Source organism: Dromiciops gliroides, chromosome 2, assembly GCF_019393635.1.
Source record: "Dromiciops gliroides isolate mDroGli1 chromosome 2, mDroGli1.pri, whole genome shotgun sequence".
In the NCBI taxonomy this organism is placed as follows: domain Eukaryota; kingdom Metazoa; phylum Chordata; class Mammalia; order Microbiotheria; family Microbiotheriidae; genus Dromiciops; species Dromiciops gliroides.
In genome coordinates, this window is record NC_057862.1 from 478,940,993 (window position 1) to 478,959,314 (window position 18,322).

At 40.7% G+C, this 18,322-nt stretch overlaps 1 protein-coding gene across 1 annotated transcript in view; it reads left to right on the forward strand.

Moving 5' to 3' along the window:
* Positions 1-5,258: 5,258 nt before the first annotated feature.
* The window catches only part of LTBP1 (latent transforming growth factor beta binding protein 1), a 481,244-nt gene continuing 468,180 nt past the window's right edge, over positions 5,259-18,322 (forward strand). Inside the window, 2 exon segments of the mRNA XM_043987916.1 lie at positions 5,259-6,000; positions 7,005-7,075. Coding sequence (XP_043843851.1) covers positions 5,486-6,000; positions 7,005-7,075 — 586 coding nt within the window. The 5' untranslated portion in view covers positions 5,259-5,485.

The following is an 18,322-nucleotide window of genomic DNA, read 5'->3' on the forward strand; positions in this document are numbered from 1 at the left end:
CTATCTCTTTTTAGATTTGTGGAAACTGAGGGTCAGAGAGTTGAAGTTACTTGCCCGAAGTCTCACAGAAAGTAGCAAGTCGGAATTTGAATCCAGGTCTTCCTACTCTAAATTAAAATCTTTTTCTATTGTGCCATAGAAAGATGCTCAGTTAATTAATAAGATTAATAAATTATTATTGGTTGAATAAAAAAATCACAAAGGTATGAGTAAGATAGGCTTCATTTTGAATTGGATTAATAGTTGCAAAATCTTTTTATTTAAATGGCATTATTAGTCTCTTTTTCTTTTAATCCTCGAAACCATCTGTTGTGTGTGTGTTTAATGGGAAATATACCATGCTTTTCTGATTCATTTACACTTAGCTCATCTGAGTATTGTTTGGTAAGAACCATCTGAAGCCCAAGGAATTTTGTGACATTGTTAGATTTCTTCTTCTTTTTTAAATCAGGAAGTCATATTTTGCCAATGTAAATGGATCTTGAACACCAGGAGGTATGGAGTTAGGATCCATGGCATTAAATTGGCATATACTGTTCCAACTTCCTAACAGAAACAGGGACTTGGTCTTCAAAATGTGAGTGATTTTGATCAGAATTAGTGATCATCCTTAACAAGCATACTTAGCATGGCATTAGCCATATTTAAGGAATTGTTATTTTTGTTATGCTAATGGTATAAGGCACACATATGTTTTGTGGGTGTTAATCTGATTAGAGAAGAGACTATTTCCTAATGTGTATGGTATTTCCCCATTATCTGCTATGTATACAAATACATAGGGGGGGCCCCCTTAGGGAAAGGATTAGTACTCATGTTATAGGCTTTTATCTATGTACTTTTGATTTAGAGGGCATGCTAGTCTCCTGTCATATACAAATCCATGCACAAGCCAGGCTATGATAGAGTTTTACTGCCTGCAGTCAAGTAAATAAATGATATGAGAAGTTCTTTATACTGGTGGGATTTTCCCCTCCTCATTAGTGTGTGTGTGTGTGTGTGTGTGTGTGTGTGTCTGTATCATTAAAGAACTGATTGTACTGAGGTCCTTTTTTCCCCCTTTTAACAGTAAACATTTTATTCAGCCTCTCTACTCAGAAATAAGGACAATTACTCCCCACAGGCAAATATACATCCACAGGTTCCCCAGGCTTTTTAGTCAATCCAGTTTCCCTGTTATTTGTTGTTTTCTGAGCAATTTATAATAGAAATTTACTGGCCCAACTAAGGGTCCAGGATGGTGAGGGATGATTAGAACCATCAGTTTCTGACCTTCTCTATGATCTTTAAAGAGTCTTCTGCTATTGTCTCTTTCCTGTACTGGTCCAGTCCTTTTAAGTGTCAGTCCTTGATGTTGTCTCTATTCCCCCTCCATCCTTTGTGCTCCTTTCAAGGACCACTCTGTATTCCCTGCTGGAAAAGAAGAAATCTATAGATAGAAACCACTAAGTGACCCACTTCAGGAGCTTCCTCTAGAGCAAGGGGTAGATTTTTGTTGTAGGTAGGAACTTTTTTCCATACTACACATTATATAACATTATAGATTTTCAATTTAATTCAATCCAGTCAGTCAGTCAATTACCTACCATTTAGTAAATGTTTACTGTGTGCCAGGCACTTTGTCAGGTACTGGGAATACAAAGAAAGGCAAAAGACAATTCCTGCTTTCAGGGAGTTTACAGTCTAATGGGGGAGACAACATATAAACACGTGTTATCTGCACATGCAGTAGACAATTATGGACCATAAACAATGCATAAACCATTATGGACAATCAAGATATAGACAAGATAAACTGGACATAATCTCAGAGGGAAGGCACTAAGATTAAAGAGGACTCAGAAAGGCTTCTTGTAGAAGGTAGGATTTTAACTGAGACCTGAAAGAAGCCAGGGAAACCAGGAGGTGGAGCTAAGAAGAGAAAGCATTCCAGGCATGGCAACAGTCAGGAAAATGCTCAGAGTTGGGAGATGGAATTCATGTTCAAGGAATAGCAAGGAGGCCAGTATCACTGTACATAGAGGGGGAGCAAGGTGTAAGAAGTCTGGGGGAGTAGGAAGGGGCTAGATATGAAGGGTTTGGAAGGCAAACAGGAGTTTATATTTGATCCTGGAGCTAATAGAGGGCTGTGGAGTTTACTGAAGGGGGGAAAGGGGTAGTGTATGATATGGTCAGATCTGCATTTTAGGAAGATTAACTTGTTAGCTCAGTGAAGCAAGGACTGGAGTGAGGAGAGACTTGAGACAGGAAGATCAACCAGAAGCTATTGCAGTAGTCCATGTACTAGGTGATGAGGGGGGTAACAGGGTCAAAGGAATGCTATAAAGGTAGAAATGACAATGCTTGACCACTGATTGGATGGGGGGGGGAGTTAAGAGAGATTGTAGAGTTGAGGATGATACCTAGATTGTGAGCCTAGGTGACTGAGAGGGTGGTGGTGCCCTTAAGTATAATATTAGGAAGGGGGAAGCATTTGGTGTTAATGGGGTTCGGAGGGAAGAAAATGAATTATTAGAATTCAACAAGCATTCATTAAGTGACTACTATATGCAAGGCACTGGATTTAGGTGCCAGAGATACAAAGGCAAAAATTAAAGAGTTGTTGTCCTGAAGGACCTTACATTCTATTGGGGTGTTGGGGAGAGAGACATAACATAGTGCCCAACTCAGTAAAAACAAAGTATATAAAAAGTCTTACAAAGTAATTTCCAAAGGGAGAAAGTGCTACTTACAGAATAATTACGAATGGCTTCTCAAAGAAGTGGCATTTGAGCTATGTGCTTTGAAGGAAAAAGCTAAGGATTCTGTGAGGTGGGGGTATGGGGGGAAACATTTCAGACTGGGGAGACCTTTTGTGCAAAGGCATGAAGGTGGGAGATTGGCTTGTCTAAATAGGGCAGTTTGCAATGACAATATGTGAAGAGGAGTACAAAATACGAAATAAGTAGAGAGGTATGTAGGAACTTTGTAGAGGTGATAGGGATTTATCATCTATTCTTTTCACCAGACAATTAATTGTGAACAATGGCTTGAAGGTACGTTAAGCTCTTGATTATATAATCCTGGACCAAAACTTGACTATCCTCTAACAGTGGAGGGCATGGCAAAGGACAAATAGCCTTTACCCTCTTTGCTTTACTATAAAAGCTTTTCTCCCCTAACTACGATTGCTCTTTGAGGATTAGAGCACTGAGGAAAGAAATGTAAAAATAACATATATATATATATATATATATATAATAGCTGAAAATGCAGAGTAGTGAAATAAAGAAGATGTGGTTTCAAATCTTGTCTCTGACACATACCAGCGTTGTGACTATTGGCAAGTTACTTAACCTTTCAGTCCATCTCCCAACACCACCTCCCCCTCCATACTCCCATCCCCCTGGCAACTATGACAAATGATGTTACAGACCATTTGAAGATGTGCATCACTGGATGGAGTTTCCACAATGGGAGTTGCCTACATTAATGAAATGATAGGTCCAGGCCAAACAGAACGATACTTCACCTTTATATAGTGTACAGAGCCCTGTTCAAGTGACTCTGTGTCCTGATCCTTCACTTGACCTCCTCCTCCTCCCCCACTACACCCCTTCAATGTACATATTTTCTCTATACTTACATGGGTACATACTGTTTCCCATGATAATCTCTCGAGGTGGTATGGTACACTGGCTGTAGGAGCCAGTTTCAAATCCTGCTTCTGATGCTTATGTGTGACCTTGTGCAAAAGTCACTTAACCCTTCTTGGGCCTCAATTTTTTCCTCTATAAAAAAGGATTGGATTATGATCCTATCACTATTTCTATTTTCTTTTTGGTATCTCCAACACCTACCGCAGTGCTGGGTATGGAATTAGTGCTTAATAAATGCTTGTTGATAAAAAGATCTTTCTTTTACAATAACCCTGTGAAGGAGGTAGCACAAATATCACCTTCAGTTTACAGAAGAAGAAATGGACGCGTCAAGAAGTTAAGTGATTTGGCCTCTGTCAAGTAGTTAATATGTCACACAAATCATTGTGTCAGAGCCAGGATTCAAATTCTGGTCTTGCTCTCTGTCCTTTCAATAACACTAAACTAGAACTAGCTTAGCTTCATAGAAAACCTTCACCTTTAGACTATCTCTGGTCAGACGACTTCCAAAGGTCACAGATTCAGAGCTGGAAGGGTTCTCAGACATCATTCACTACAACTCCCTCATTTTTACAGATGAGGAAACCGAGGTATCCAAATAACACAGCAAATCACACAGATAGTGAGATTAGAACCCAGGTCCAAGTTCTTCCTCTTTCACAGAACAACGATGCCTTCCAGCGGGGTTCCTGTGGAGCATAAAAAGGGCTTTTGACTCGGGCACCCGCACACAAGCCCTTGTATTACCATTTGGACGAGCATCTGTTGGAAACGCTGATAAGAAACTGCCCCGGTTTCCCCAACATTTTCCAAACGGAGCCTCCAAGAAGAAAAGGGCTATTCAGTGACTTTGTTGAGTTCTTTGTCCTCAATTGGAGGTGGGGGAGGGGGGGAAGTGTGTAAGTGTTATGGTGGGGCTGGGGAGGGGACCGGGGTGTGTGTGGGGGGGAGGCGCCGTGGGGAGAATCCCTTCCATCTGACTTTCTGAACCTCGGGTAACTTTAGCCGGCGGGCCGCCGCCGGAGCCGGAGCGGAGCGTATTGTGGCTGGGATCGCTCACTCAGGCTCATCTCACGGTCTCCCCAATTAGGCTTTACTGCCTGACGTCATGTCTGCTAGAGATTGGCTGTTCGGACCTGACACTCAGCTCACTCGCACAGAAACTTTTAAAAAGACTTTCCAGACCGGGCTGCCCCAAAGAGTGATTCCACCCGCCCTCACTCACAAATACACACAAGCCAACAGTCCCACCACCCCTGACGTCCCCCAAGAACCCAGGCTGCGGGTCTCGCTACAGAAACATCTGCTCCATAGAGAGCAGGAGAGCGCTCAGTCAGTTTCAGTCCGTACCTTCGGCGCGCCCCCGGCCCTCGCCCCTCCCCCTCTTTTCTCCTGGCTCCCCACCCCCACGCCCGCCCCCTCCTGCTCTCCACTCTGCCGGGGTCTAGGCTGGCTCGGCTTCCCCCTACAGCTCCCTCTCCACTTCTGAGCATGTTTTCTTCCTCGGAACGGCTGCTCTCTCGCCTTTGCTAAAACTTGGGGATCTGAGCATTTCTTCTGGGAAAAGAGGGAGGGAGAGTCGAGTTGTGCACACTGGCGGGGGGCGGGGGCAGGCTCGGCAGGAAAACCGTGTCGCGCTGCTGAGTGGGAGCTGCGCTCCAGTCCTGGGGAGAGGGTAGGGGAGCGACCGAGCCAAGGGAGGGAGACAGAGAGAGAGAAAGAGAAAGAGAGAGAGAGAGAGAGAGAGAGAGAGAGAGAGAGAGAGAGAGAGAGAGAGAGAGAGAGAGAGAGAGAGACCCCGTGTTTGCAGTGTCCGTCCCCTTCCCGCTCCCCGAGCGGTTTGTGCCATGGAGGTGACTTGGATCAGGTGGGGGCTCCTGCTGTGGGCCGGGGTGTTCGCTTCCTCCGTGCACAGCAGGGTGAGAAAGATCACCTATGTCGTGCGTCCCGGCCAGAGCGGCTCTTCTGACGCCGGGGTCGCCGGGGGTGCGGGACAACTGGGCTCTGCCGTGCCTCTAGGAGGGCATCCGAGAACTTTCAATGTTGCGCTCAACACCCGCTACAGCAGCAGCAGCAGTAGCAGCAGCAGGAGCACTACGACGAGCACACAGGAACGGACCCGCAGGATGAGCAAACCAAGCGCGCCAAGCGTGCAAGTTCTCCGGCCGCCGCAGCCCCCGCAGGAGCAGCCGCTCCGCTTGGGCCCCGGCGTGCAGCACCACCCCAAGCCCGTTGGCCACCCTCCGGCGGGGCAGTTTACCAAACCCGGCAGGCATGTTGTGCGCTCCAAAGTGCAACAGGAGACCCACAGCAGCAGCTCCAGCTCCAGCCTGCAGGTTCACCAGAAGCAGCAGCTACAGGGGTAAGGCAAACACCACCCTCCCTTCCTCCCTTCCTCCCTCCTAACACCTTTCTGTCGAAGTGTGTGCGGAGATCCCTCCTGCCTGCCCCTGCAGAGTTGGGAGCAAACTTCAGAGAAGCACCGGGCCTGTTCTGAGTGTGAGCAAGTACCATTCTCTGCCATCCTGCAAGCCAGGAAGGATGCAATGAAAGCCAGAGAAACAAAGTTACTTTTAAGGAAGATAATGAGCAGGGCATACTCATGGTTACTGAACTGTGAAGAAATACAAAAGGCATTTCAGACTGGGTTGAATAATTACTCTCTAGACTATGTAAAACATGATGTCATTACACGTTCCCTCCCCAAGACAACTTTATTCTAACTAGGGAAATTAGTTCCTAACATCTAAGTAGTCCTTGATGAAGTAGCACTTTTGAGGGCCTCTGCATCTTAGAACTTTTATTAAATTTTCTGCACCTGTATGCAGTCTGTAGGGGCGATTTCACTGAGAAGGGTTGTTCCTGACAATTTTTCTAGTTTGAACTGAGCTTTTCTCAGTGTACAAATGTCACACGAATGGTGGGAGTGGGGGGGAAAAGGAATTAGGGAGATTTTTTTTTTTTAAGAATAAGTCAAGAATTGTTTGAACTCTTTCTGTAAACCTATTATCGATGAAGCTAAATTTATTTTGTTGCTCTTATAACAAGACCATCCTAACAACATTTTTTCCCCTCCCTTTTAAACAGTATTCTTACTATGAATTTCTTTCTCTTTTACAGAGCTGGTATTCATTATAGGAGAATCAGTTCTTAATAAGGCTCCCTGGCTTCCTTCCTCACTTCTGTGCTCTTACCATCCTCTCCACTTTGGCAGCTAACTTTTGGGCACCTTGTATAACCAGTTAGGCCTCCCCCGAGGCAGGGTTTTTTGCTCTTAGAGGAAAAGCCCTTTGAAGTTTGGGTTTTGGGGAGGGCAGGATGATAGTGTTTGCTCCTGGTTTACTTTCTACCATTGCTGTATTGCAGGGTGAATGTCTGTGGAGGGCAGTGCTGTCAAGGCTGGAGCAAAGCCCCTGGCTCCCAGAGGTGCACCAAACGTAAGTAGCCATGAATACAACTTGCCTTGAAAACCTGTATATGAAGTGGGTTTCTGCAGTGGTAGAGCAGAATAACTGTGATCCAGGAACGGGCCATTTCCCAGGGACTAATGACTGCTTTGGGGAATGTTGATAGTCTGAATATCCATGTCATTAACCCCAGCCAGTCATTAATGCTCAGGAAATACTTTGGGTCCTGGTAATTATTGTTATCATTATAGCAGCAGTACTTTGGAAATGTCACTTTTCACCCAGGGGTCAGTTTTGGTCTCATTTCACCTTACTGAATCATTAATCATCCTATCATATCTGTGAAGTCAGAAAATGGAAAATACAAATACATTTTCATTTTAGGCATCTTTGAATACAACAGAACCAACAGCTTTTGTCTTCAACATGGGGAAAACAGATGAAAAACATTTCTTAAAGTGGGGAGAATACCTCATAGGTATTATTTATACTAACATAAAACATTAGTAATTTAAAAGCTGTCTGAAAATAGCAGCAAAGATCTGCCAGACTTGAGGCCCTGATTATTTCCCAAGATGCACTAGTCAGTGGTACTCCAAAATCTACTGATAGGTATTCCTGTGGGACTTCTCTAAATTCAGTGAAAGGATCAAATACTTTTCCCATGCACTTATAGCTTGCCATTAAAGGACAGGAGGGAAGTGGCCTCCTTGGCCTCTTCTTGATTAATCCAATGTTAATAAAAGTACAAAATATAAATAAAAGCATTTCCTTTCATTTGAAAAATTTTGAACATTGTAGGTATTCTCTGCAATTCTTTTGAAGCAGTCAGCAGAACATGGATTGAAACTGTTGAATTTAAAAATTTTTATACTGGTATAAAACAAAACAAATTTGATTTATTGTTATCTCTCCCAGGGATATAATTTTTAGAGGAATTCTTTTGCATACACAAATGAAAGTCCAAGAACAGTATAGACAGCCCACTGAAAGTGTTTGTGAGAATTGCTTTCAAATTTTGGTCTCCCCCTCAAAAAAACCCACACTACTTATACAGTTGACTTTGGGGAATATACATGTCCAGAGTAGGTTAGTCATTTTGGTCATGATTAACAAGAACTGAATGACAGTCTAGAGGATTATTTTGGGTTCAAGCTTCTGATATTTATTATGGAGTTATCAGTTTAGAGCTAGATGAGACCTTAGAGGCCAGCTAGTCCAACCTTCTCATTTTACCAAAGATGAAACTGAAATTCAGAGAGATATAGTGATTTGCCCAAGGTCACACAGTTAGAAGTGTCAGAAGTGTAGTTTATCCACCGTGCCACACTGACTCTCTTATAAGTATTCTAACTAACCCTTAGATCTGAAATGCTCTCTCCTTCCTGGTCCCCATGATTATAGACTTTTTAGGTTAAATGGTATTTCAAATGGTATACTACTTTTGTCTGCTTTATTTCAGCTATTTCCTAATGTGTTTAGGTTGTACATACAATAAAAGTTTATGGATTAATATCTCTCCCAGATAAAAAATTATGCCAAATTCTATAGCAACTACATATAGTAAAAACTTAATATAACACAAATAGTCTGCATTTAAAAAAGATGAGCAAACCGTGCATGATCCCAGTTTTTCCACTTACTATTTTTCTGACCTTGGTCAAGTTTTCTAACTTCTCTAGGTCATCTGTAAAAGGAGGGCGTTGGACCAGATAATCTCTAAGTCCCTTCCAACTCTAAATCTATGATCCTATAATAACTGACATGTATCTATTAGTATTTTTTTTTTTTTTAGTGAGGCAACTGGGGTTAAGTGTCTTGCCCAGAGTCACAAAGCTAGTAAGTGTTAAGTGTCTGAGGCCAGATTTGAACTCAGGTACTTTTGACTCCAGGGCTGGTGCTCTATCCATTGCGCCACCTAGCTGCCCCATCTATTAGTATTTGTAAAAGAAAAAAACTATATATGAAATAACCTTGCAGATGTTGTGCTGATATTGAGGTGGAAAGAGGAGAGAATAGCCATGCAGTGGAAGAACATCCCTTCTCTAAAGGCTTCTGAGAACAATAGGTTCTTGGATCAAGGAGAGAAAAGGGAGTCTGCATATTGTGGAATCTGCCCCATTACTTCTCTTTCTTTAGACAACAAGAAAAGGAATAGGCACATTCTCTCTTTGGCAGTCTTGTCAGCAAAATCATAGAAACTCCAAGTTGGAAATTACAAAGCACGACCCACTCATGATCAAGAATTCACTCTAAAGCATCACTGACAAGAGGTCATCCATCCTCCACTTGGAGCTCTACAGTGATAGGGAACTCACAACCTCCCAAAGGAGGAAACTGGATGACACAATGGATAGCACACTGGGTCTGGAGTCAGGGAGACCTGAGCTCAAATTCAGCTTCAGACTGACTATTTATGTGACCCTGGGCAAATCGCTCAACTTCTTCCTACCTTAATTTCCTCAGCTGTAAAATGGAGATAATAAAAATAACACCTACTTCTCAGAGTGGTTGTGAAGATTAAATGAGACAATATTTGTAAAGTATCTGGCACATAGTAGAAACTTAATAAATGCATATTTCCTTACTTCCAAAGCATTCTGCCTCACTTTTTTGGGGGGGAGGGGGGCTTAAGTGACTTGCCCAGGGTCACATGGCTAGTAAGTGTCAAGTGTCTGAGGCCGGATTTGAACTCAGGTCCTCCTGAATCCAAGGTTGGGTGCTTTATTCACTGCACCACCTAGCTGCCCCTCACCACCTCACTTTTGAATATCTTCAATTGTTAGGACATTTTTCTTACATGAACATTAAAGCTGCCTTTCAGCAACTTCCATGCATTACTCCTCATTCTGTACCCAAAGGGCCAAGCAGAAAAAGTAGAATTCTTCTTTCATTCAGTAACTCTCATGCCCTCTCTTTATCTCCTTGTCTCTAGGCCAAATGTCCCTAGTTGTTTCAGTGATCTTCCTATGACATGTTCTCTAGTCCCTTTCCTTGCTAGTCTTTTTCCTCTTGATGTGCTCTAGCTTGACCTTGCTAAAGTTTTATGCCTGGAACTGAATATATGATTGCAGTTGTGGCTTAGCTCTTCTGGAGAGAGCTAAGTATGTTCTTTATACTGATGAAGAAAGTCCATAGGATCCTAGGTTTAGAGCTGGAATCAGTCAGCAAATAAGCCTTTATTAAGGACCTGCTGCTGTATGTGCCAGGCACTGTGCCTTGCTCTGAGAATAGCAAGACAGAAGTGAACCAGCTTCTGACCTCAATGAGCTTACAGCTCAATGGCAGAGACATGGATACAAATGAATAGATGCAAATGACATACAGAATAAAGACAAGGTAATTTTTTAAAATGGGGAAACACTAGTAGTTGGAGGGTGGGTGGAAATCAGCAGAGGCCTCATTTGGAATTTGGGCTAATCTTGACAAGAAAGCAGGATTGAAAAGGGTAGAGTTGAGTTGGGAGGGCATTTTTGGTATACAGGACAGGTACAAAGGCATGGAGATAGATAGTATCTTAGATATTATCTAGTCCAGCTTCCTTATTTTATGGAGGAAGAAAGTGAGGCCTAGAATTGAAGTGATTTTTCCAGGGTGTCATGTGTAATGAGGAACAGAGCTGGCATCCCAACCCAGATCCTCTGACTTCAAATCCAGCCTTTTTTCCAATTCATCATCTACTTCTGATAAATGAGACCAAAGGAGGTGTCTCTACAAAATCAATCAGGTCAGGTCAGTCTAGAAAGGGAGATAGAGAACTGAGGTAAATAGCAGCACCCTTGAAAAATGGCACATCAAGAAGGATTGATGGGGGGGGGGGGGGAGGGGGGGAATCACTGACTATTGAATAACAAAATGAGGGACAGTGGATTTTGTAATGGTAGAAATTCATGCCCGAAGCAGTTAAAATCTATTTCTAGGACATGGTTTTGAGTTTTATTTTTCTTCCATAGTAGCAGAAATTTCTGCTCTTTTTGGATTTGAGTTATCTTTCAAGATGAAGTGAGCCTGACTCAAAGTAAACTTGTGAAGCAGGTGACAGTCCTGACCCTATTTTTTCTGCCTTCCAAGGTATTTTCTACTGTTTTGGCCTGAAAGGAACTCAATCTGATAAACTAATTTAAATATAAAGCATTTAACCTTTCAGGGCCTGAATTTCCTCCTCTGAAAAATGAGGCAGTTAGAGGTATTTAGAGGCAGTTAGAGGTATTTAGTCTAGAGAAGAGAAGACTTAGGAAAAGACCTTAATAGTGGTCTTCAAATATTTGAAGGACTGTAATGGGCGGGAGGGACTAGATTTATTCAGATTGGCCCCAAAGGGCAGAACAGGGAGCAATGAGTGGGAATTGAAAGAAGTGAGATTTAGGCTTTGTATGTGAGGAAAAATTTTGTGGAAGTATATATGCTAACTTGAAAGGTGGTAGATTTCCTCTCTTACAGGAAGTCTTCAAGCAAATGTGGTATTATCACTTGTCAGCTGTGTTCTGGAGGGGATACTTGTTGATGTATAAGTTGGACTAGATGGTTGGCTTCTGAGATATCTTCCTTTCTGGGATCCTTTCTAACTGAAATCCTATGATTCTGTGACTACATGATCTCTAAGGTACCCTGTAGTTCAAAATCCTCTCCCAAGATATTCTGACTTCAGGATCAAATATAAATGTGTTTGTTTGGCATTTGAAACTCTTCTTCCAACCTGACTCCAGCCTTAATTACATAATACTCCTCTTCATGAACTTTATGGTCTAGCCAAGCTAACCATCTTATTTTCTTCACATAAAATATTCTATCTGTCCTCTCCATCCCTTTGCACTGGCTATGCCTCATAACTTAAATGCTCTCCTTCCTCTCCCCTACCTCTTAGAATCCCTTCATAACCTTGCTCAAGATCCACTTTCACCATGAGATCTATCCTTGTCCCAGTGGTGCTAGTGCTGCTTCCCTGAACCTCTACAATTTTATCTTATATTTGTTTTTTTAAATATGTTTTGCATTAACCTATACAATCCACATAAGATCTGAGGATTTTCATCTCAACTCCTACCCTCACAAGTGAATTGGGCCCTCAGAGCCTAGCTACACTGCCTCCTACACCTAGGGGTGTTTCTCTAATGCCTATGGCTTATACTTCACTGGTAGACTTCCTACCAAGGTTGTCAGTTGAGAACCATTTAGTCAGCCACCCTTAAGTAGTATTTTAAAAGGGATATTTAATGTAGTAATACAAAAAGAAGGGTTGGTACAAAAAATTCCTCTCTTTCCCTCTTGTTTCTACCCGCCAAAGTCTGTAACACATTCTTCCTCTTGTAATATGTGGAATACAAAGTCTAGGGAGAAGTGGGCTCAGACCTAGAGTACCCTGTGACCAGACACAGTTCCTGATTGCCAGAAGTCCTTTTATCCATTCATGGGGTCCTCAAGAAGCTCCTTTAGGCATAGTTTCTCTGATAGGCTCCTTATAGAGCCATTGAGTTCAGTCTGTCCATGACATCCAATGATTGGGATACTGCTGCCAGTTGATCTGGAAATGCCATCTAGAACACCATTGGGAAGATGGGAGCCTCTGCTATCTTAGACACTGATGGGAAGATGGGAGGTCTGATATCCTCTAGACCCTTTTGAAGTCTTTCTTTTACCCCTCTCCACCCCTCTATCCCCATCCCCATCCCCATCCCCATCCCCATCCCCATTCCTACCCTATCCCCCTGCCCCTTCATTCTCAGGGATGTGCATACTCCAGTTTCTAGACAATCCTCAGCATATTAACTTGTTTGATATTTATGGACAACTAGATGATCCCTGCTGCATGTCAAATTTCTTTTGGCTAGTCCAGTCCACTGAAAATAATTCTTATGTGATTTTATTCTAGTTCTAAGGTCTTTTGATTAATTAATTGAAATCCATTCTCACTTAGTTAAGAACTAAAATGACTTACCCCACCTACCCTTATGTCTGTATATGTGTGAATTGTCTCCCCATTAGTCCTTAAGATCCTCAAGGACAGAGACTGTTTGATTTTCTGTTTGTATCACTAGTGCCCAGCACATAGTAGAGCTAGGATTAGGTACTTAATAAATGATCATTTATTGTTTGATAGGGGCTCTAGAGTTTACAAGACACTTTCCTAATAACTTGTCCTTGAGGTAGAATATTATGTATCCCCATTTTATGGATAAAGAAACTGAGCCTCAAAGAGATTAAGTGACTTGTCAGCAGTTACACAGCTAGTAAGAGTCAGCATCAGGTCACTTGACTCCAAGCCAAACACTTTTCCCACTACATCATGGAGTTTTCCCCTTTTTTCTTAGAGCATCGGTAGCTCACAAATGGCCCCTCTTTGTAGATGAGCATTTTCCGTGTTCCTAGATTTGGCAATGGGAGAGTGCGATGGAGTGATCTTAGGGGAAAATAACAATTTTGTGAGTGGAGAAAACCCAGGACAAACTTTTGATGTGTCTCTATTTATCTGAATAATATTGTTTAAATAGTTTAATAACTGATTTTTGCTCTTTTAATTTCCTTACTTCCTCTTTGCAGTTAATCTAGACTACTGAACTTTCTCATACATATATATATATATATGTATGTGTATATATGTATGTATATATGTGTAGATATATATTCCTCATTTAAAAAAAGAATAATTTTAGAAGCCAGTAACTTTAAATTAGAAACTCTTAGCACATATTTATCACTCAAAATGTACATTTAATTACACAACCTAATTACATTTCACGTTTTTGGATAGTTGAAGATATTCAGTTTAAATATATTCAAACACAAGGGAATCATATGTTTGATTATTTTTAAAAATTGTATTTATTTGAGTGTAAGTGTTTTTCTGTCTTTAGTTTGTTAATCGTTCACATGAATCACTGAGGAAGTTGATTTGCTATGTGCACCCAGTATACAACATTCAACTGATTGCAACTTATTTAAATTAGATATGAAGGCTTCGAATGTAAATAAGCTTTAAATTGAAAATAAAATAAATGCAAAATAAGTAGTTTCATCCTTGTGGGTGAAAAACAACAGATATTTGCATGCACCTTTCAGGGTCCTTGGAGATTTAATTATTCACTTACTATACAGAAATGACCAAATTCACACTTACTTGTCTTTTTGCAGAATCATAGAGTCTCAGAATTGGAAGAAACCTTAGAATATATCCACTCCAACCTGTACATAAATTAGAGTCTGCTCTTCATTATATTTAACAAGTGGTCATCAAATTTGATTGTACAAGCCTTTATTAAGTGCCTATTAGATGTGAGGTACTCTATAAGATGAAAACAAAACATCCCTTTCCCTTCAGGACCTTCCATTTAGTTGGTGGTGGGAATAGGGATGGGGAAGCAACATGTCCATAGTGAAGTAAACACACAATCTATATGAAATAAATAAGAAGTGATTTTTTTTTTGAGGGGGAAAGATAAAGGGCTCAAACAACTGAAATCAGGAAAAGGTCTTTAACTGCGTGGAGGAGCTGGTGGAATTGGAGCTAAGCCTTGAAGTAAGCTTGGGGTTTCAAAGGGCTAAGATGAGGAGGAAGAGCATTACAAGAATAAGAGGAGAGGGCAGTGCTAAGGTATTGTGATGGAAGCTGAAATATCATTTATGGGGAATAGTAAAATGTAGAGTGTGTGAGGAGTAATTAGGAATCACCCAGGAAGGATAGTTTGGAGCCAGATTGTTAAGGGCTTTAAATGCTAAGCATAGGAATTTGTATTTTACCCTAGAGGCCATTGAGTGACTCAAGTTTCTTAAGGAGGGGAGTGACATGGTCACATGTGTGCTTTAAGGTATATAAATTTGGCATCTCCATGGAAGATGGATTTGAGTAGGGAGGGACTTGAGACAGAGAGATCAATTATGAGGCTATTTCAGTAGTCCAAGTGAGTAGGGTTGAGGGCCTGAGTTAGGATGGTTTTGGTGAGTAAATAGAGGAGAGAGATGTGGTCTTATAACCAATAAGATTTGTCCACTGATTGGATGGTGGTGTGAAGTGAAGAGTGAAGAATTGAGGATGACTCAGTTTGAGAACCAGGGTAACTGGATGGATGGTCATACTGTTGACTGTAATATGGAAATTAGGATAGAGGGTGGCTTTAATTATTTCTATTTTGGACATACTGGTTTAAGATGCTTATGGAATATTCAAGTGGAGATAGGCCCATGAAGCTGGAGAAGTGTGATTGGAATTCAGCAGAGAGATGAAGGCTAGATATATAGATCTAGGAGTTTCCTGTGTAGACATGATTATTGAATCCTTCAGAACTGATGAGATTACCAAGAGAAACTTTGCTTGAAGATATCCACTGAGGGAAAAACTACTACCTCCCAAGTTGATTAATTCCACTTTTGAATAGTTTTTGGAAGATGTCCTTTATATAACCCTATTGCTAGCTAAATTGAACTGAGGCATGGGAGACATATTCTTAGTTGTTAATATTAGTTGAATGCCAACAATGATGTATGTTCTGTGAAAAACAGATGACCTCAAATTAGATTTTCTTTTCCAAAGAGTTAATATTACTGTTTTGTAGTTTATGAGTTTTTTTGTTTCTAAATGCTGTTATAAACCTCAGAGGTATGGCCTGATCTGCCATTTGTAGGTCTTCCTTTTGATTCCCTTCCTCTTTTTCCCCTCAGCGTTTGATTCCTCACCTCATGTCCCTCAGCTTTTGGTAGATGTAACAAAGATACCTATCTTCACCATTGAACTTAAATGTGGGCTAGTGAGGGGTAGTGGCAACTAAATGGTGCAGTGTATAGAGAGCTGGGCCTGGAGTCAGGAAGACTCATCTCCCTAGGTTCAAATCTGAACTCTTACACTTTCACTTAACCCTGCTTGCCTCAGTTTCCTCATTGTAAAATTATCTGGAGAAGGAAATGGCAAACAACTACAGCATCTTTGCCAAGAAAACTCCAAATGGGGTCATGAAGAATAGGACATGACTGAAATGAATGAACAACAAGTGAGAGGCAATACAGTTGGAATAGGTTTTAAGAGAGAAAGGGGAGTTTGTGGAAGATTAAAAAAGTAGAAGAAAAAATATTAGGTGGGATGACACTGTTGGTAAATTGAAGAGAGACAGGTGGGGAAATTAAGTAGGACAATAAGAGAAGGAAACTAGAATTTGAAGGGATCTTGGAGGTCATCTAGTATTTTACAGATGGGGAAACTGTCCAAGAAATGTGAGGCTATATGCCCAAGGACACCCAGGTAATAAATGACAGAGCAAATCTGGCATGCTTTCAACTATACAATGATGCCTCTAGACAGCTGTTTTTACATTTTGCATTAAATGTTCTTTAAGAGATAGCAACTCAAATTACTTATTTTTCTTTAGCAGGGAAGATTAAAACTGACATGCTATTGCTGTCTCCTATCCCTGTTAAAATATGTAAATCTGACTCTAATTGCAAAGTAGATAGGAATATTACTGATAGTATCATTTCTGGTTTAAGACCTTTCCACCATCATTAGATTTGAGTATACTTTGACGAAAGGGGCGATGACCTGTTTCTAAGATAAATGTTATTTTATTCATTGGATTCTGAGAGGCAGGGGAATATAGTGGACAGTGCTTCAGATTTGGATGCAGGAGACATTTGCATTCCTATTTCAGGTTCTTATTCCTATCTAAGTCACGTCACCTATAAGAGCCTCAGTTCTTATCTTTAAAATGGGAACAATAATACTTATACCTCAGCAATTTGTTAGGAAAGCATTTTGTGAATCCTAAAGTGCTTTATAGATGCAAAACTAAGTGAAAGGAGAACACTTGTTTCCCATACTATTTTATGTGGTTGGATGAACAGCTCATGGAACTGGTCCATCAATATGTGTATTTTGGACAGACACTACAGATGAAAAATGAACTGGTCATAAAATTAAATAGGAGTCATGGATTGGGTTGGATTGTCTTTGGGAAATTGTTCAGTGCTTTTAATGAACCCAAATTCCTCTTTGAAATAAAGGCTTATCTTTTATTTTTTTTAAACACCAATATTTTTCAGTGATGCTACATAGCCAGCAATATGGAGGACCACAAGATGGAATACCACAACCTCTGAAGAATTAAAATAACAGATAACCCAAAGGGCAGTAGAGAAATGCATTGTGGGCATAAATAGGCAGAAGCATATTACCCCTGATGAATTATACTCAAGGAATGATACAAAAGATAGCATCAGAGACATGGTGTCAAATCAGTTATATACTGAGAATAATGGATAATAGATGCATAATCTTTGTTCCCCATTGGGACCCTCATATTGTCCACAGAGACAGTGAAATGTCTCCCCAGCACATTGGGTGGATCCTCAATGGAAGATTTATGGGGAGGCATGGATTAGGGTCTTATAGAATGAGGTCTGTATGGGTTGTGTTCTGTACGTTTGGAGGTGCTAACTTTGTCAGTGAGATCACTAATGATGATGATGATAACTAATATTTATATGAAATTTACTGTGCCACTGTGCTAAGCACTTTACAATTATCTCATTTGATCCTCACAACCAACCTGGGAAACAGGTGCAGTTATTATCTCTATTTAACAGATGAGAGAACTGAGGCAAACCATAAGTGATTTGCCCAGGGTCACACAGCTAGCAAATGTTTGAGGCTGGATTTGTACTCAAGTCTTCCCGACTCCAGGCTCACAGTGTTTTCTATCCACTGTGGCGTTTAGTATTGGAATATCAGAGCCATTTACTATTTTTGCAAAGGAATCCATTATGACAATTTAGGTATAAAATTGGAGGTAAGCGTGAATGTCTTTCAAATGCAATGTTTCTGTGTCCTCTTTTTTCCCAAATGGCTGCTTGAATTTATTTGCTTGGTGCTTATTGGTCCTGGCACAAAATAAAAGTTAGCCAATATTAAGAGACTAGAAACAGTGATTGGAAAATCATAACAGCTTTATAGAAATTAGTGGTTTATACAAACAAAAAGTAACCTTAAATATTTTTGCCAGCAAATAGAAAATGAATGTAACAGACAGAACACTAAAGAAGGCTTTATACATTTATGTTCATCACCTGACCATATTTTAGTCACCATAATATCTTCTCTCCAGATTAAAAAAATAGTATATTGTTTTCTATAACATATCAAAACTTTTTTTGGGTACAAAATCAAATAATGGCCAACATTTCATAAGAGTGTAATAGGTAGGGGATACAACCACATCCAAGAGGTACTGAAAATAAATATTCAAAATTCCAGGGAATAAAAATTACCAATGTTCTTGGTGTTCATTTTCATATGTT